Consider the following 20,556-nt stretch of genomic DNA (forward strand, 5'->3'; position numbering starts at 1 on the left):
CCTAGCTAATGCACAGCCTTTCTGGGGAAAGCCATCAGGGTGAAAATCCGCATACGTATACGTCTCACTGTTTATCAATCATTTATATGATATACATTAAAGTCACTCAAGAAATAACTAATTTTTTTAGTGTCAGAGTTTTTAAAATATCCTCTTGTGAAATATTGATTTTATTATCCCAAACTTTTATTTGAGTGTGTATTTTGTATGTGTGTGGGTGGGTGGGGGGAGGGGGAGTTGTGAATGAGATCAAATCTCACTGATCCAGTGGTGGGCAACCTGCAGGCTGTGGGGCACATGTGGCCAATTGGGGTTCTATGATGTAGCCTGAGAGACATTTTGTTTACCATTGCTCAAGTGCAGGATTGCCAGATTCCGCTGGTTTCTGTCCAAGTAGCTTTTTCCTGCCAGTGTTACTAAAGCGACATGCATGTACTCCAAGGGCACATGAAGTGAGATGTGTGCTGATTGACTGAGAGAGCCTTGCACATCCAATTAGAGCACTGCGATGATTCAGTCGGCATAGCCTGATAATGTTAGGTATGCAGGCACAGTTAGCAAAACTGTCCTAGCTTGGGAAACTATCTTGGTTACGACAATCTTGCAACCTGCTGAGATGAAGAAGGGTCACTCATGCAGCCCATTCACTAGCCCAAGTTGCTCATCACTACACTAAACTAATGCCTTCTCAAGCTTCCTTCAGATCAACCTTACTGAGCGCAGTTAAATACAACTGCCAGCCTTAGAGCTGCCTTTGTAGCAGCACTAGTATCAAGAAATCTGAACGCTGCAAAGTGATAATACCTGAAGAGGACGCCCACTGATATAGCTGCTCTAGCATAATTTTTGTGCTCCTGGCAAGCTGTCTTCTCTCCTGAGACCATGCTCAACTAAGCTTCATCATTGTTTGGAGATAGTGGCGCCAGAAAATTTAGCCATGCTCATAGGGGAAATGTGAATTTTGGATGCTCTTATTCAAGGACTGATCTTCATATCTTCTTTTTGCCAAACTTCTCTACAATTGGCAACTATATAAATGGCTGCATTTGCTGGAGAGAGTCCAAAATCCCTGGTTTCTTTCTCTCTGGTTTTAAACTGCAGGCTTCTTCCCACATCTCTTTCATTGTATAACTGCTGGCCTCACATCTATTCATTCTCTTTTATGTAGATGATGCAAGCAGTCAGGGAGGGGGCACCCCATGTTATTCTACTTTACTCAAGCTGCAAACAAAACTTTTATAATAAAGCAAGGCCCGAAGACAAAAGTAACTAAGTGAAAAAAGAGAAAGAAAAGAGTGTTGGGTCTAAATATAAATAAAGGAAAAAGGAGGAAAATCAGGTGTTGATTGGTTTTCTGTGACCAGCTTTTTTGAAATTGTCTTGATTATTTGGTTTTGTGTAATGCGTATTTGGTTGTGTGTACATGTGTGGTTTTGTTCTGTTTTTTAATTCACAGGAAGAGGTTTAAACATGAAGGCAAACCTTTCAGACATTACCCTGGCAACATTTAAAGCAAAGCTGCCATATTTTTTTTCTATGCCTCCATTTCGACTTATCACATAATTTAAGGGAAAAGTTTAACCACAGGAGACCTGTAGTATGAAAAAAAACTTTGATGAATTTTGTTTCCGCAGCACGATATTATCAAAGATTTAAGAAACAAATTTTCCAGCCTCAGCAAGAACTCTCTGGTAACAGCATAAATGTCTGTGTTGGTTTGCTTTTGATTTAAAGGTTCCTTTTTTCATTCATTTGAGCCCATTTCTATTTTTTACCTCTTTTCAGTTTTTATTTTTCATGTTCTGTATCTAGCAGGCCTTCATTTTTTAAACCTCTTCCATCTTCCAGTGTCTATTTTCTGTACTTTGGATGGAAAGTTTATGGCAGCAAAGCTGCCACTCTGGCTACTTCTGCTGCAGCTGTTCCTGCTCTTAGGTCATACATGTTTTGGCCATTGTGTTTTTGGACATGATACTAATTGATGGTCTCATGTCCCATTGACTAAGCTTTTCTACCACACCATCTGATGGACTTGCTGTCATAGGGCTCTATGCAACTTCCATTTTGCAACTTATACTGCTTGGTCATTTTCAATTCTCCAGCAAACCTGTGAAAGAGCCTACCCAGCTGGAATTAGCCGTGCCTTCATATTTTCTCTTTGTTTTCAGTAGTTTAAACAATAAAGAACAAACTTCAGCCATTGCTCAAGCAGCACCATGTAGTATTGTTTGTTGCCACCAGATAATGGAAAATATAAAGGCACAATGTATTCTATCTAATATCCTTTTGGAATATGCTGTGGGTTGGGGAAATCTAGCTTACATTATAAGTCTTATTTGAAATATGCAACTCTGCCTATTATTTATTTTTCATTTAAAATAAATTTTCTCAGCTGAATGAAGCTCCAAGTGAAGCTATTCTGTCATTCAGGAACAACTTGCTCCTCAAGAGCCACATGCTGAGCAGTATGAAGTTCTGGTTATGTTGTAGAAGATAACGAAAAGTGTTGCACAAAAAACATCGCACAGATGTGCAAGTTTGATACATGCAGTACATACATACTGTGAATATGGGCTTTGAACAAACCAAATGATTTAAAATTGAGAGAAAGCCTTCCCAATATACAAAGGACTAAAAGTATATAAAGAAAAACACAAAGGGAAATATTGAACATGTTAAATATTTGTTCAGTAGCATTGTGTGTATGTTCAATCAATCTATGATGTTGCAATAGAGCCCATATACTGAGAGAGAACAAAAAAACAATTTGTGGAGAGATTATATTAATTGAAGTCCTCAACTTAATTGATTGGAATTTCTGTTCAGGAAAAAGAAATGGAAAAACAGAAGCTTCTGTACCAGCAGGCCAGATTGCATGATCGGGGTGCTGCAGAGATGGTGCTTCAAACTATCAGCGCCAGCAAAGGTAAAAGACCTACTTCTTATGTACATAGACAGTTTTCTTTTGGAGTGGGTTTTAAATATTTTTTTTGGCTCAAGATCTTACTACTTGTAATTATTGGTGGCTAAATCTTAACAAAACTGGAGTTTAGGTTAATTTTCAAATAAACACCCACATTTTAGATTCTGGCTAGAAGTTTACCCAGCAAAAGCTTGCTGAAAAATAAGAAGAAACTTTCTTGTGGCATTTTGTATTTCTGGTCCTGGCTGGAGCCCAGATGATGTAGAGATGGGTGAAAGACCGTGTGGAGGTCAGAGCTGTGCATTGGATGTGTAATGACAAAGTGAGGCTCTAGAAATACTGGGATTTACGTGTCTGTGCACTTAGCATAGGCTCTGATTTTTATTTTCTGATCAAGTTCACCTGTGCCCAGTTATAATCTGTTCCTTCATCCCCCTACCTCATCAACATCCTTTTACTATACATTGATAAAAACTTTTTAGGCTTCTATTTATCGGGCCCACAGGCATAATCAGTGGGAAATAAGAGGCACTGCCCTCCTCCCTCTGCTCCCCTCCCCCCGAACTGTAAGCCTTGGCCAGGTGCAGAATTTGCCCTCTGCCCCCAAGCATGGCCCCATTGATGTGACTGATGCTGCCCCATAAAATTAATCTACAATTATGTTCCATCTGTTGGCAATAATTTTTCTTTATCTGCTTTCCTGTATTCTGTCTCTACTTCACTGTTACTTAAACAACTCTCTCCTTCATCAATAGAAGTAGCCAACTTCTTCTAGCTACTATATTTAAATTCTCCACATTTAGTTCTTGAAGAAGTGTCAAAGGTTTGTTTATATGGGTATACAGGAAGGGCAGGTCTACACTACAGCTGAAAGTCAGCTTAAGGTATGCAATTCTAGCTACGTAAAAAACATAGCTGGAGTCACTGTACCTTAAGTCGAGGTTTGGCACCATCCTCACAGTGGGAAGTCAGTGGGAGAAATGCTCCCATTGACTTCCCTAACTCCTTGCGACTGCATGGAGTACTGACACAGACAAGGGCACGCTCAGAATTTGATTTAGCTGGCCCATACTAGACCTGCTAAATTGAATGTCAGAAGATCGACCACTGCAGCGCCAAGCTTTCCACAAGTACAGATGTGCCCTAAGAACACATTGTTAAACTAACAAATCACTTTTAAGTTGTGCATCCAGTCTGAGAACCAGCTGCTCCAGGATTCTATGATTGAAGAGTAATTTGTATTCTTTGATCACGATTCTTTATATCTTTCATCTTTTCTCTCCTTTGTTTATACAGTCTGTATGACATTTTACACTATGTATTCTTAGAGATTCTAAGGGTTAGTCTACACCAGACATGCTATCTTGAGCTGCTGCACTGCTGTAGCACATCTGGTGAAGATGCTGTCCTATTGGCATAATTACTCCACTTGCCATGAGTGCTGGTAGCTATGTCATCAAGAGAACATCTCCTGCTAATGTAGGACTGTCCATACCAGCACTAAGATAAGTGTACCTTGCATCACTCATAGGAAGGACTTTTTCACAATCATGAGTGACATATGTTATATCATCATAAGCAGTAATATAGACCTACTCTAAGTCATATGCTATATATTGTGAAGGAAGAATGATTGTGTTTGTTTTACATGAGAGATTGTTTAAATGATCCTCTCTTGTAAACAGCCATGTGAATTACTCCATGCTGTGTACCTCCTAATGGAGGGTAAGTTACTAGAATAGGTTTGTTTCTTTTTTTAAATAAGAACTTGATGTATTGGCTTAATATTTTCCAGGTGAGATGGGTCCCATGGTTGCAGCTACATTAAAGCTTGGGATTGCTATCTTAAATGGAGGAAATTCTACAGTTCAGCAGGTAAAGTGTTTGAGCATAAACCGTTCCATTCTATCTAATCTAATCCATTCTATCTAATGCTGTCTTAACCCACACTTGTCAATGTAGGTAGTAGCTGAGTGCCTTCCGGTAGCACTTTAAGTGATGTGACTAACATTTGTCACATGTTGTTTGGTCTGTCATCCACTCCCAAAAGGGAGAAGTGTGCATAGCATTTCTTGTTTTGTTAGGGTTTTTTGTTTGTTTCTTTCATTTTTTAAAAAATATATGTGTTTCTGTCTGTTGATGTGAATGCAGGCACGGTCAAAGAAATGCAGTTTAGGAGATTGTGGTGAATCTGCTGGCGTTGTGTTTTTTTGTTGGATGGAGAGTGATACTATTCCAAGAAGGATTGGGGAACAGTGAATAATGTAGCAGGGGGAAAGGTGTCTGGAAAAATATGTGAACAGTGACTAAAGCAACTGTTTTTGGTGATAGCTCAGGGTTAATCGAGTTGGGATTTTCACGGTTACCTGTGTATGATTGGGTCTATCTAATTTTAACAATAACATGACACAGTGTACATATAAATATTTATGTTAGTGCAAATTGCTGCAGACCTAGCTCAGTGACAAGTTTTTCACCAACAACAGAAACTGACTTTTTGCAAGATCCTGAAATTGATTGCCCTTTAGCCAAAGGGCAATAGTTCTTTGAATGGAAAGAAAGGGTCGTATAGGAGTGTAGACTTCTACCAGCCCTCACTGACTCTGATTGCACTCTGTATTGCAGGATTGAAAGGACTGTATATTGTTAGCCCTTCCTCCTCTCGCCCCAGCTCAATCCTCCTGTTTTTTTCATTGTGCTGCTAAAGGGAAAGGGGAATATTTACTACAAAGAATGTTCCCCCTGGGCCACTTATTAGTAGCTGCCATTGAAACTGAAGTAATATGGTATTGAATCAAGGCCAAACTAATGAGCCTATTCAGAGTCTGTCATCCTATATATAGTGATAGGAAACAACAATCACTAACATCAGCACATTCAGAACTAAACACAAAATTTAGTGTTTGACTTAATATTCTGCTAGTTCATTCCGCATCACAGAATACTAGAATCACAGAATACTAGAACTGGAAGGGACCTTTAGAGGTCATCAAGTCCAGTTTCCTGCCCTCATGGTAGGATCAAGGACCATAGATCATCCCTGATAGACGTCTATCTAATCTGCTCTTAAATATCTTCAGTGATGGAGATTCCACATCCTCCCTAGGCAATCCCACAGACAGGCACTATGTTAATCATTTTCTCTAAGCTGGAAGGGAAGAAGGGAGGAGAAATTGTTATTTGTTTTTTAAAATATTTGGAAGATTCTCTTGACATTTTGGTGATGACAGTTTAGATAGAATTTACAGGGAATGATAGTGCAACATCACAAATTCAGACTGAATTACTGTGGCATACCCTACCCACTATGGCAGTGATCTTTGTAAAAGGTATGGCCTGGAAGGTATCATTTAAGGTTTCTCAATCTGCTGGTCAAATATGTGGCAATATTGCATATGAAATTATAAGATTTGCCTGTAGGATATTCTTTACACATGTTCCAAATGGAGGTTGGCAAACACGTTTGTCTCAAACAAAAGAATGCATGCTCTGCTTATTTTGCATTTAAGCAGTAATCAGAGCATGAAGGAGGAGGAGAGGCAAAGGGAGTTCAAATAGGTGGGAAAATCAGACAAGAATATCCTTACATATATTCAATCTTCTGAATCTCAGCTGGAAATGTTTTCCAAGAGGAAGACTGACACTATCAAAAGGAGAAATAAATACCGTAAGGGACCATTCTCCTCTGGTCATCAATTCGCTGCACAAGACAGGCCAAAAAATGCTGCCATTCAACAGAAAAAGATGTTCTGTCCTAAGAAGTTTGTCTAGTAAGACTACAGTATTGAGAGATTATAGTAAGAAAAAATTTGTTTTCACTTTACCAGTTTGTTAAGTTAGACATTAGTTGCATTCTGTCTATATTTTTCTTTAATCATTTCTGACTTTTACACTTCATTATTTGTATTCACTTAAAATCTCTTTTTGGTGAAGAAATGTGTTTTACTATGTTATCTAATCCAGTGTGTTTAAATTGAGGTGTCTGGATAACTAATTGAAATAACAAATGGGCATACTGTTATCTTAAGAAATAACAGATGTAACATACGTTTGTGTTGTTCAGAAGAGGACTGGGCAGTATAGGACATATGTTTCTGGAGGAAAAGCTAAGACTGGAAGTGAGTTGTGGTTACCCTGCAATATAGACAAGGCTGGCAAGAGCCAGAGTGAAATCCAAGTGTAGCTGGCAGATTGCAGTTACACACAACCGCTCAGAGTGTGACTTGTATGCTAGAAAGCTGTGATTGGTTCGGGTGGGAGGTACTGCAGCAAGTTGTCATAAGCCACCCAAGATTACAATACAAATTAATGTAGAGCAACAGATGCCCAATGATTTAACATTTATTTTATCTGATTTATTTTCTGTAGAAAATGCTCGACTACCTCAAGGACAAAAAAGATGTAGGCTTCTTCCAGAGTCTTGCTGGTCTTATGCAGTCATGTAGGTAAGAAAATATCTATCATAATAAATCTATTATTTTGTATCTGGATTTTTTTTACAGGATTTGTAATATCAATAGAAGTTTTGAAGAATTACCTGGTGAAACAGAAAGGGTAAATATGCCAGAAGTGTACATACACACACACACACACACACACACACACACACACACAATTTTTTTCTTTCATGTTCCTAGAGTTTTAATCGTATTAACCACTATGTCAAAGCAATATGGGTCTTTATAAATGATAACTGAAAAAATTAAACTGGTCTGCGCTAGGCACCCAGAAAGCCAGCCAGCCATACAGCAATGGGGCAAAAAATAAAATTCCAAATAGGCTTTGGGGGAAGAGAAAAGGAAGCTGCAATGACTACAGAGAGAAAATCCTTGCTTATAAGCCTTGAAAGTAGCCACAGAGAAACTGTTCTGGGGCTATGCTTATCTCCAACTTTCAGGCAGAATTGCACAAACAATTGTCTTTGAATGTTTGTACCCCACTTCTGAGCAACTATGACTAATTACACAGTTATCTTGCAGGCAGCTATGACATATTCCCTGATTTCAGTATATTCAATTCTTCCACTCTTATGACAAATAGTACCTTATTTTCTGAGTTGTCCCATTGATGTTTACAGGCTGTGAAAGCATTTGAAATGCCTGTTCACTGTTCTCCACTAACATTTGCACTATAGAGATACTGGATTTTGGTTGTTTTGTGCAAAGAGTACGTTATATTTGTGGCCTGTGATGCAACTCCATTTGATCTGGAGGTGAAGGTAGATTCTCTACCTTAAATATTTCCTTCCTTCATCTGCACATTGACTCTGGAACTCACCTACTCCCATCTTCCACCAGAACCCAAATGTGAATACCTTCAGGGAACTCTACAAGTGTCATTTCCCTAAGAATTTGAGGGAGGCCTCTGTGTAGGGAGAGAGTTGATAGAACTTTGGAAGGTGGAGAAGGGAATTAAGTTATTTGTTTTGGAGTGGACAGGAGGACTTCCTATAATCTTTTTGCAGGTTCAAGTTTCTGAATGTGTTTGCTCTAAGTAATATGCAATACATAAATAAATAAATACAATAATTCTAGAAAGATACTTGCATAGGAATTTAAAATTGAGCCCAGATCACTGTTTGGGTGTATCTAGACACCCTAGGGAGGCCTTTTTTCAAAAAAACTTCCTCTGCGTCTAGACTGCTGCCGCATTCTTTCAAAAGTAAATCGAAAGAACGCGGCAGTTTTTTCGACCGCAGAAAACCTTGTTTTCAAGGAAAAATGCTTTTTTTCTAAAGTGCTCTTTCAAAAAAAAGGCGCCATGTAGTGCAAGCTATGCTTTTGAAAGAAAGCATCCAGACTTGCTTTTTCGAAAGTACTGGTTATAGTCTAGATGCTCTTTTTTGAAAGAGGCTTTTTCGATGTAGCCTTACATTAGGACTGTTCTGTTCCAAGATGGTGAAAAGCACTCCTAATCCTGACTTATCTGGCTGCTGATTTTGCACCATATGTTGCATGACAGATGTCTCAGATCTTAGACTAACTAAAACCAAAATAGCCATTTAAGTATTTTTTTTATTAAAAGTGGAATATTTTGGGATAACAATGATGGTTATGAAGTGTTTAAAAAAATAAAGGTCAGTTTGGCAAATAACAAAATAAAAACCAAAGTGTTCATCAGAAAGTTATGAGCTGGGATTGCAGATCCTCACCTTTTTGTGTTAGCCAAACAATAAAATAGTTGTTTTAATGAGCATCTCTGAGGCAAGATGAGGGCCATCAACTAGGTGAATAGAATTATGATTAATGGAGCTATATGGTTCCTTCTCTGCGTGGTTCACAGGAGAGGAGGTTGTGAAGTAGGGTACAGTGGTCTAAATCCAAGGAAAGCAAGAGATAGAGCCATTATGGCATGAATTGTTACTTCCCCAAACCCAGAGAATCCCATGGCACGTTTTGCCCCACAGGGGCAATAATGGAGCTGGTGAGTAGATTGTCTACTTTAATGTTTCCTTCAGGTATCTGCAGATTGACAAGTGGAAACCCACATGATGATAATATTCCAAAACCAGTCTAATCTACAAGGGAGACACCTTTAGCTGTGTCCAGTTTGTAGCAGATGGTAGGGTACTGGTGCCAGTGGTAACACAGCTCCTTCAGGAATTTGCTGCTTGCAGTCAGGCAATCTGGAGGTTGTTAGCAAACAGGCATCATTCCCCAGCCACTGAAAAATATTAAATTCAAACTTATTTGAAAATGTGTATTTAAAATACTTAGGTTTTTCCTAGAAAAATTTGAAATGAAATATGTTCACTTTCCATCCATACTGATTTTTTTCTCCCCCAAACAGGGAAAAAAGTTAAATATGTCATCAATAACAATAAAAATTCTATGGAAAAATGACTTTTTCTCCACACAAAAATAAACCCCATTTTTGATGGAAAAATAGTTCAGTCCAAAAAAAAAAAAATCTATCCATCCCCACCACAACAGTGTAGAGATGTTGGCGTGGTGCGCTGATGCCATCTGGATTTCTCAGTGATTCAGAGCACATCTGGATCAGATAGAACTTTAATCACCCTCATGCACTAAAATGACTTGAAAATATATTAAAAAATTGGGTGATATGGCAGTGCTGTTACAATGACCGTCATACAGCACTACTGACCTGTGTTTGGGTGTACACAGCTCTACAATTTCCAATAATCAATGGGGAATATATTTACACCCAAATAATAATATCCGTTTTATGAAATGAGACACACACAAATAATATGGCTATACTTTCTTTTTCAGTAACTACTAATGAGCTACATTTTACTATCATTTACACAATAAATTCAACATAATTTAATTGGCATAATGACATTTCCCCGAATGTCTAGCTGTTTAACTTAGAGCTGAATTTAGCCCATTATTTAAAAGAAAGGTATGCCTGGCTTTAGTAACATTATGTTTCAGTTATCTCCTTAACTCCATTTTCCATCTTTCAGCTAAGAAGATGGAAAATATTTCTAAGGTTAATTCCATAATTTTTAAAATCCAACAAGATAAAATACTGGATTTAGCAAATAATCTAAATGCTATATTGCTTTTCTCATTGCAGTGTTCTTGACCTAAATGCATTTGAACGCCAAAACAAAGCAGAGGGCCTTGGCATGGTGACAGAAGAAGGATCAGGTATTATCATCTTATGAAAATGACTTTTTTTATGGTTCTTCATCAAAGCTGCATAGTTAAAGACCCTTGTTAAATCTTCACCAAGATGTTTAAGGGTGGAGTTAAGAGATTATTGCTTATAATTTAACTGGCCTACTTTAGACTCCAGTAGTCCTAAGCAATCACTAGAGCAGGTCTGAGAGTGAAGGAATGTCTCAAAGGAATGCAGTGTATCATTTTGAAGTAGCAAAGAAAATATGAGTCAACTTGAAAAGAGATTCCAGTCACACACAGCAGTGTTCATGTCAAACACTTTAGAAATCCCTAACCAAGGTCAGCAAAAATAAAGTAAAGGGCTCCCAACTGATTTGTTGTTTAATCTCTGGTTGAATGAAAAATAGACAATGTAATAAACAATAAATTAAATATCAGAGGTCACAGGAATAGTAGCTGATGTTCGAAGAACATTTGTTGTTAAAGTTTCTGTTTTACAAGTATTTCTGTGTGATTTGTCTTTTGGGAAATATTCTGTTATTTTATTTTTACTTATGATTTTGAACCAATTTGGGTTTTTTAATTTCTGTGTTGTCAATTCATTGTTAGTTTCTTTATTCGTTCTGTCATCCTGTTACTGTGGTTGTCTGGAACCATTAGGTGTATTTTTATGTGATTAGTAGTGCTACCAAAGCACATTTTCTCTATTCCCAATTACATTCTTCATTCATAATATTTTTGAGTGTTTATACCCTCCAACTAATTAATCCTTTTACATGTTTTTATTCTTAAAAACAAGGAAAAAAAGCTTGACTGCATATTCATTATTATATTTTGGGGTTCATAATTCACCACATATGTCATTGGCTATTGTGCCTGTAGCTGTTTTACATGTCATATTTCTCCATTGTTTAAGTGCCTTTAAGACAGATCACAAGTATTTTTCTAAAATTATTCTCTTCCATTGAAAGTCCTCTCACAGCGTAATAAATTGTAGGTCCTTCTTGCCTGCCTCATTTGAATAGTCTCATTAAAGTCAATTTACAGGACTAAACTCTGGCCCATGACTCTGGATTGTGCACTGATGAAGTGTTGTCTGGCTTATAAGGCATAGGCTGGCATGACCATTGCTTTCATGTTTCTCTGCAAATTATTTACCAGAATGTTTGAACATTCTGGGCATAATTTCCATTATTAGATATTTTAAAACTATTATTCATAATTTTGGCTCTTGAAATGGGCTTTTTTGCTACAGGATCATTTTTCTTTTAATCATTTGGCAAAGCTATTAGAAATTACAAATTTTGCATGTAACTATTAACTCTTTGCCAATTGCGTAAGTGACTCTTCTGATATCAGGGTATTTTCATGCTTCCTCATTTGAAGACTTTTGTTTGTTTGTATTTGTATTTGATCTTTCTCTTAAGTGCAGAACTATTTTGCCAGAACCAATACTGAGTATGTTTTATATCTGCTAAAAAATATCTCAACTTTTTTCTTTTTTCTTGTTGTCTTTTCTTTGAACTAAATGTCCTGTCCTCCCTCAGTCCTCACTCATGAGCGTGGTAATTATTAAAAACAAGCTGCCTTTTATTTATTTTTTTCCTGTTGTTAAGCTTTGTGTCAGCACTGTACAGCTCCTGAACACCATTAATTTGTTTTTGTCCTATGAGGCTTTTAAACAAGTGGATTATTTTCTATTATTATTATAATCATGTAGTCCAAACTTTTGTGTTTTTATGCCAACTTTCCCCACTTCTTTGTTCTTCCTCCCTTTCTCAGGATTTGAACAGTAACTGGCACACTAGATGTAAGAGCAGCAAGCTTTTTTTTTTTTAATTTCTTTTTAATTTCTTTTTTTGTTTGGTTGTGTTTTTTTTAGTGGGCCCAGTATTTGCAATGGTTGGATGTTTAAAAAAAGTATCTATCTGTATAGTCAAACCCTTGTGCTGTAGTCCTCATGTAGTATTTTGTTGTGTATTTAATGTGGCTTTATTGCTACATTGATTTGTGCAATCACAGGAAATCAGTGGTGGATCCAGAGAGAGCTGGAGGCTGGGATAGAAAGGAGAGGTTGGCTGCCATTGGCTAGTTTTACACTATGCAGTCAGAATTTATTTTCTACTTCAATACTTGCCAAAGTAGCCAGTAGTTTAAAAACAAAAAACAACCTCCACTATTTCTTTTCAGAGTTCCATTAGGACATTACTTGTATTCCTGATATTTTGCCACTTTATTGAGAGCTAATTCATGCAACAGAGAAAATGTGTCCCCCTTAGAGGCAAAGGCTAATAATAATTCATTTGTCACTGAGCGCACAGTCTTAAATCACACTGACTAGGAATTAAAGGCAGTCCAGTGTCAATTGATATTAGTGCCTAATAGCATTACAAAAGTTCAGCCATTGTGTCTGGAGGAGAAAACATAGATCCTGATGTGAATGACTCTTAGACATTCTCGATTTTATGATATGCTGAGGTCACATGACTGCTAGCAATCTACAAATACCCATCTAAAAAGTCATTCCAAGAGAGCACCAAAGTTCAGATTGGATGACCCAGGGAGAAAGTATTTTTTCCATTCCATTTTACAGGACAGACACTTACACTAAAATTCAGGAACGTGGTTGGTTGATAAGGGATCAGAGTACACACTGTACCCTGTTCCTTACTACTACATTGCAGAAATTTAACAATGAGTTGTTAGCTTGTTATTACTGGCTATGAGCCTGAATCAGTTTTCACTCACTTTTAAAATCTCCCATTGGCTTCAATGGGAGAAGCATTTGTAGTAGCAGAGTTCTTGAAAACTCAGTTTCTTTCCGCAACTCCACGTTGGCATTAGGCAGAAAATCCTACAGTGAGTCCAGATGGATGTAAGATTTGTTGCCCTTTCCCAACTCTTCTCTTTGTGCTATCCCATCTAAGCTCCTTGTCCTGATATCTCTTTCACTAGTATCACTTTCCTTACAAAATCCTGGAACCCCCACTGGTAAAAACACTGATGGTTCTTCAGCAAATACGTTCTTTCTTGTTTTTGTGATGTACTTAATGTTGTATCTCTTCTATGTATATTCGTTTTGATGGTTTTGTTTGTTTTACAAGAAAAAGGTTCAAAACCAAAGTTGCACAAATGTTCATTATCCCATCTGATGGTTTTTCATTTTTCATTGAACACTCTCAATCTGTGCTGTTTTACCATGCACATGGTAACCTTGAAAGTGCAATTTTTCTCTCCATCCAAAGCCTTTACTTTAGTTGACAGATAATGGAATGCATTTAAGTTGTTTCATCTATGCTTGTGTTACCTTGCTGTTATTGGGCACTCTTATAGTACAGGATTTCTTTTTCTTTTAATTAGATGTCACAAAGAAACTTGAATATGCTCGTGGGTCAGAATGATTTTTTCTAAATCCGATTCACAATTAGCTGTTGAGGCAATTTCTGTGCAGACTACTTGACATTTGAAACACAAACCCTCCTATAAGACTTAATATTGTTTGCATAAAATCATTATTATTGTTTGAAATGAATAGTTAAATAGATCAAATTTACTATGCAACAGGGAAAAGAGAGTTCGGGTCAGCCTGCTGGAGTTTTGCTTTAGCCAAATACCATATTCCTTAAAATAGAAATCACTTTAAAATCTGTTAAGGTATGTCTACACAGCAAAGTTATTTTTAAATAACAGCCCTTATTTCGAAATAACTTTCCTAACATCTACACAGCCAAACCGCTATTTTGAAAAAAATTCAAAATAGCGGAGCACTTATTTCAAATTTGGTAAACCTCATTCTACAAGAAATAATGTCAAATTCGAAATAGCTATTTCAAAATAAGTGCTGTGTAGACACATATTTTGAAATAGGGGGCCCCCAGCCTTCCCAGGGTGCCCTGCTGGCCACTCCAGCCTCAACCAAGAACACTCCCCCGCCCCCCCCCCCCCACCGGAGCCCTTAAAGGGGTCAGAGCCCTTAAAGTCACTGCCCCTGATCCAGTGGCCCCAAAACATGAGCCAGCAATCCACTGGCAGCCAGACCTCCACCACTCCCCAGGAGCAGTCTGACAGCTCCCAGGAGCCTGCCAGGGCCCAGAGAAGGCAAGCGCCTTCCTGGTCCAGGGTAGAGATCATGGACCTTATTCAGGTTTGGGTGGGATGCCCCCAACGTCTATGATCTCTGCACCAGATGGAGGAATGCGGCTGTCTAGGGCACGATAGCTGCCAGCCTGGCCACCAAAGGCCACATGCGAACCCAGGAGCAGGTTCTCAGGAAAATCAAGTTGGTCCGGAGAGACCCCCATGCCTGTGTCCTGAGCTTCCCCTCCCCCTTCTTTCCCTTGCTTCTCCCTTCCTGCTCCCTCCTCCCAGGTTTCCTCCTCCCCCTCCTTCCCTCTCTCCTCCCCTCTTCTGCCTACTTTCCCCAGCCTCACCAGAGTTTCATCCCCCCCCCCAGTTTTGTTAAATAAAGACAGTTTGTGTTTATGAAAAAAATGTATTTTATTTTACATCAGAAAGGGGGGGAGAGGTAAGTGGAAAGATGTGAGGGAGGAATGAGGCCCAAGCCCCCAGTGGGGCAGACCAGGGAGACTGTTAGTGCTCTTCAGGGTGGAAGCTCTCCCGCAGGGCCTCCTGGATACTGACAGGCCCCTGATGGACCTCCCAGATGGCAGCCTGCAGAATGTGCAACCAGGCTTGCAGCAACGCGTACAAGAGGAGCACCAGAGTACACAGGGGCAGCTCTGGCTCCATGTTGCAGAGTGCTGTGGTGTCCCGAGTGAGGGCAATCAGAGCATGCAGAGACAAAATGCTTTGTTGTCCTTCATTGAGGTAGGCAAGCAAGCAGAGAAATCTGAGAACTGGCTGTCTGGGGAGGGGGTTGGGTCCCTTTAAGGGCAGGCCTCAGATAACCTCAGGCAGCAGCCACATAAAGTAACTCCTGACCTGATGCCCTGCCGGACCTCGTTCCAGCCGTCCTTAAATGCGATTCAGCATCCACTCAGTGTGGATGCGCTATTTCAAAATGTATGTTGTTTTTAGCTGCGTTATTTCGAAATAAGCTATTTCAAATTAACTATTTTGAAATACCACTGTAGTTTCATTTGAAAACTTTAAACTGCTTTACAAACAGGCCTCACAACCCTCTGTATGTGTACATCTACACAGCAGGGCTAAAGTAGAATTAAGCTATGCATCTTCAGTTAAGTCAATTGCATAGCTTAAGTCGAAATAGCTTAATTTGGCTTTTGGTGCTGTCTACACAGCAGGAAGTTGAAGGAAGAACACTCTTCCTTCGGCTTCCTTTACTCCTTGTGAAATGAGGGAGTCAGAGTAAGAAGTCCTCCAGTCCAAAATTATTGCGAAATAAAGGCTTGTAGTGTAGATGCACACACTGTTATTTCAGAATAACATCAGTTACTTTGAAATAACTCTGCTGTGTAGACGTACCCTAAGGTAGATAACCATAAGAATGCCCATTTTATAGAGGGATCAATAAAACAGTGAAATTAAGCAATTTCCCCAAGATGACGCAGAAAATCATGTCATTAAATTGGAAAAAGAATCCAGAAGTTCTGACTTCCACTTTTTTCCTTTAACCATCAAACTTTGCAGATGACCTGTTCAGAGTTTCAACAGACGATTACTGAGAAGTCACCTTAAAAACATAGGTTGACTACAATTACCTAAGATTGATTTTATTTTAACTGGAGTTGATATTCATATTCTTCATTTAATACAATTTATAAAATGTACTAAATAGTAGCATGCTGGAAAAGATTTAGAAGAACTTATTTACTAACTGAAAATAGATTTTCAGACCCATTTTTCATTTCATGGACCCTTTTGTGACTCTTGCCCTTTGTTAGAGGAATACTATAATTGCATTTGACTTGAGAGACAGTTTTAGAGTACTGCCATGGAATTTAAAATTGCAAAGGATAACAATACTTTATTTCTGATGCCTGAGAGTATTTGTCATGTACTACAATGTCACCTTTAGTTCAAGGCCAGTTGATTTTTATCTTCAGAAGACCCACAAATTCCCAAAGCGGAGTTTCTAAGAAAGGACACTTACATGGTAGTTGAGGGCTTCACAAGTAAAACTCTATCATTCTGTTCTAGATTCATAATGGAAACTCACAATAAATACATGTTTTCTTGGCAGCACTAAATAATCCATGAGTTTTAAACTATAAAATAGAATGAGGTTTTGAAGCTATGCATAAAACTATTGTTAAAATTGTTATTTTTAGAATGGTGTTCTTTAAGAATGTAAGAATGGTTATACTGGGTCAGACCAATGGTCCATCTAGCCCAGGGACCTGCATTTCTTCAGTGGCCAATGCCAGGTGTTTCAGGGGGAAAGAGCAGAATAATCCTGATCCTTCCTCTGACATCCATTCCCAATTTCTGGAAAACAGAGTCTAGAGATACTTTAGAGCATGATTTGCATCCCTGCCCATTCTGGCTGGTAGTCATTGATGGAGCCATTTTCCATGAACTTATTTAGTGCTTTTTTGAATCCTGTAATAATACGAGCCTTCTCAGTATCCTCTGATAAAGAGTTTTACAGGTTATCTGCATTGTGTGAAGAAATACTAACTTTTGTTTGTTTTAAACCTGCTGTTTATTAGTTTTATGAGAGAGTAGCAAATCCTTGTTTATTTTCTGCACATCAGTCATGATTTTATAGACCTCTCTCATATTCCCTCCTTAGTCATCTCTATTCCAAACTGAAAAGTCCCAGTTTTATTAATCTTTCCTTTCTACAGAAGCTGTTACAAACCCCTAATCATTTTTGTTGTCCTTTTCTGTACCTTTTGCGATTCCAATGTATCTTTTTGAGATGGGGTGACCACGTCTGCACACAAAGTATTTAAGATGTTGGTATATCATGGATTTATACAGAGGCAATATGTTATTTCCTATGTTGTTATATAATCCCTAAACTATTAGATTTTTTAATTGCTAGAGCACTTTGAGTGGATATTTTAAGAGAACTACCCACAATGACTCTAAGGTTTGTTTCTTGAGTGCTAACAGCTGATTTAGATCGCATCATTTTATATGTGTAGTCAGGATTATGTTTTCCAATGTGCATTACTTTACATTTATCAAAACTGAATTTCATTTGTTATTTTGTTGCCCCACCACCCAGCTTTATGAGATCCTGTTGTAACTCTTAGTTAAATCCAAAGTAGGCTATAATCTTGATAGATTTTTTTTATCATCTACAGATTTTGCCACCTCACTGTTTATCACTTTTTCTAGATCATTTATGAACATTTAGAATAGGATTGATCACAATATAGACCCCAGGGATCACTATTTCCTTTTTTTCATTCTGAAAACTGACCATTTATCCTTAGCCTTTATTTTCTATGTTTTAACCAGTCACTGATCCATGAGAGTCCCTTGACTCTTATCCCATGGCAAATTGTTTTGCTTAAGAGTCTTTCTTGAGGAACCTTGTCAAAAGTTTTCTGAAAATCTAAACACACTTACATTCACTGGATCCCCTTTGCCTGCATGCTTGTGGACCTTCTCAGAGTATTCCGGTAAATTAGTGAGGCATAATTTCTCTTTACAAAAACCGTGTATTCATGGATGTGTCTGATAATTCTGTTCTTAATTTCAACCACTTTTCCTAGTGCTGAAGGTAGGCTTATTGGCCTTTAATTGGTCCACACCGGGAGCCTTTTTAAAAAATTTGCATCACATTAGCTATCCTTCAGTCATCTGGTACAGAAGCTGATTTAAATGATAGATTATATACCACAGTTAGTAGTTCTGCAGTTTCACATTTGAGTTTTTTCAGAACTCTTGGGTATATACCATCTGGTCGTGGTGACTTTTTATTGTTTTATTTATCAATTTATTCCAAAACCTCCTCTAATGACTCCTCAATCTGGGACAGTTCCTCGGATCTGTTACCTAGAAAGAATGTCTCAGGTTCTCACTTACATCCCTGGCCATGAAGACTGATGCAAATATTTCATTTTGTTTCTCCTCAGTGGCCTAATCTTCCTTCAGTTCTCTTTTTGCATCTTGATTGTCCAGTGCCCCCACTTGGTTTTGAGCAGACTTACTGCTCCTGATGTACTTAAAAATTTATTTCATCATTGCTTTTTAAGTCTTTGGCAAGCTGTTCTTCAGAGTCTTTTTTGACCTTCCTAATTAATTTTACACTATACTTGCTACAGTTTATGCTCTGTTCTGTTTCCCGCAAAAGGATTTACCTTCCACTTTTTAAAGGATGTCTTTAAATGCAATTTGCAAAATGTGTTAAGTTCTAATCTGCTGATATTACTTCAAGGAATATTATAAGTTTGAAAATCAGATATTCAAAAACAAAATGTCTTACCTATCATGTGAATTGCATCTAAATCATAAAAAGGAAATTATTTAATATCAATTTTTTCTTTTTATGTTGTTGGGTGTTCTTAAAATTTCTCCCCAGTTAAACAATTATAGTTAGTTTCTAACAACTTGTATTGTTATATTCTTATATACTAGTACAATGCTGGAATTGTTGGGGGAAAAACATGTCAGGGAAATATTGATTGATGAAGTTGGTTTCAAATGGATTTTTGTTTGCAATGGAATTATTTCTGTTTGTCTTAGGTTCTTAAAAAGCTTAAAACACAGAGGAGCTGTTGAAAATCAATAATAGTTACCAAATAGTTAAATAGGTTCCAGCCCTGCAAAAATATGTGCATACTCTTAACTTTAAGCATGTTCTTTGGTTCCATTGAATCTGATTCTCATTTACACTAAGGTCCTTTCATGTTGCTTTAGCACTGAACTTTTAAGTGTGTGCTTAAGTCTTTGCAGGACAGGACTTCATATTAGGAGTCACATACATCTTGAAATTAACTTCATATCAGCAATACTTATAAGTTGCTGAAGCTGAAAAGGGAGAGTTTGGAGTAAGTGTATTTCCTGCTGACAGTACTGCATGCTGTTGCTTGCGAGAGTTGACTGCTTCAGCCTCTGCTGTAGCAATCCTTTCCATCTTCACCTCTCCCTAGCTGCGTTTCCAACTTTGAGGACCCTGCATTTGTGTTTACACTAGAACAATAAAACTAGCTTCCTTGGGCTGGTAGAAGTAGTTGTGTGTTGCTTAGAAAGGGGAAAAAAAGGCTGATTTTTTATCTGGCTTGAGATCTTGAATGGTCCCTTTTCCATGGGATTTGTTGTAACTGTGGGGCGGTAAAGAGAAAGTGACAGACATGTGGCACTAGTAACTCTACTAAACAATTTCCGGATCTTTTAATGGAATTAAATGAACTGGTATTAATACAGCAGATCTTTGCTGTCTGACAATTGTTCATTCATCAAAATTGGGCTCTTGTGCCTTTTCCAATGGTAACTTTTAAAAAATATATAATGTCCCACAAATCTGTTTATATATTAATAGCAGTGGGGATTTCAAAGTGGGGTCTAGAAAAGAATTAATGAACCAAGATTCAGACACTTTCAAGGGCATACATATGGCTTATTTCATTCAATCTTATGTTTATTTTACTTCACACATAGCTTTTTTTGTATACATCACAGAATTGGATTCTCTGCTGTGCAAAATGCAGGCATAAAGCCACTCACGTGTGTAACCATACCATTTATGTGCAACATGGGCAATGGCAGCATTTTAACTAAATAGTTACATGTTTAAGCAAATGTGCTATAGAATATACATTACATCAATTGAAGCTAACCTAAACAGTTGACTCATCTCCCAAGTCATGCTATATGCACATATATATATATATGTAAGTACACTATATGTGTAAATGTTTGTGTGTGCAGGCATGAATTTGTGTACATGACAACAAAGGTGGCTTGCTTAGATATTATGCAAAAAAATCTATCTGAATTCCACAGGTGTAATTTGTAGTCTCCAAAGAGACACCTCCCTGTAGTCATAAAATAGTCTTTGTATCCTGAAAAATCCAGCTTCTTACAATGCTAATGTTATCAGTGTTTGTTTCTGAGTCAGATTGTGTTCTATTTTGTAATGCCAAGGGTTTTTCATTATAAAAA

The 20,556-nt window shown here is 37.8% G+C and overlaps 1 protein-coding gene across 1 annotated transcript in view; it reads left to right on the forward strand.

The window, feature by feature from the left end:
- RYR2 (ryanodine receptor 2) overlaps positions 1-20,556 on the forward strand; it is a 648,519-nt gene that overhangs the window by 557,711 nt on the left and 70,252 nt on the right. The window contains exons 82-85 of the mRNA XM_075924816.1: positions 2,827-2,926; positions 4,719-4,798; positions 7,292-7,368; positions 10,469-10,542. Of these exons, the coding sequence (XP_075780931.1) occupies positions 2,827-2,926; positions 4,719-4,798; positions 7,292-7,368; positions 10,469-10,542 (331 nt within the window). The remainder of the gene's footprint in view (positions 1-2,826; positions 2,927-4,718; positions 4,799-7,291; positions 7,369-10,468; positions 10,543-20,556) is intronic.

This window comes from Pelodiscus sinensis, chromosome 3 (genome assembly GCF_049634645.1).
Source record: "Pelodiscus sinensis isolate JC-2024 chromosome 3, ASM4963464v1, whole genome shotgun sequence".
Taxonomy (NCBI): domain Eukaryota; kingdom Metazoa; phylum Chordata; order Testudines; family Trionychidae; genus Pelodiscus; species Pelodiscus sinensis.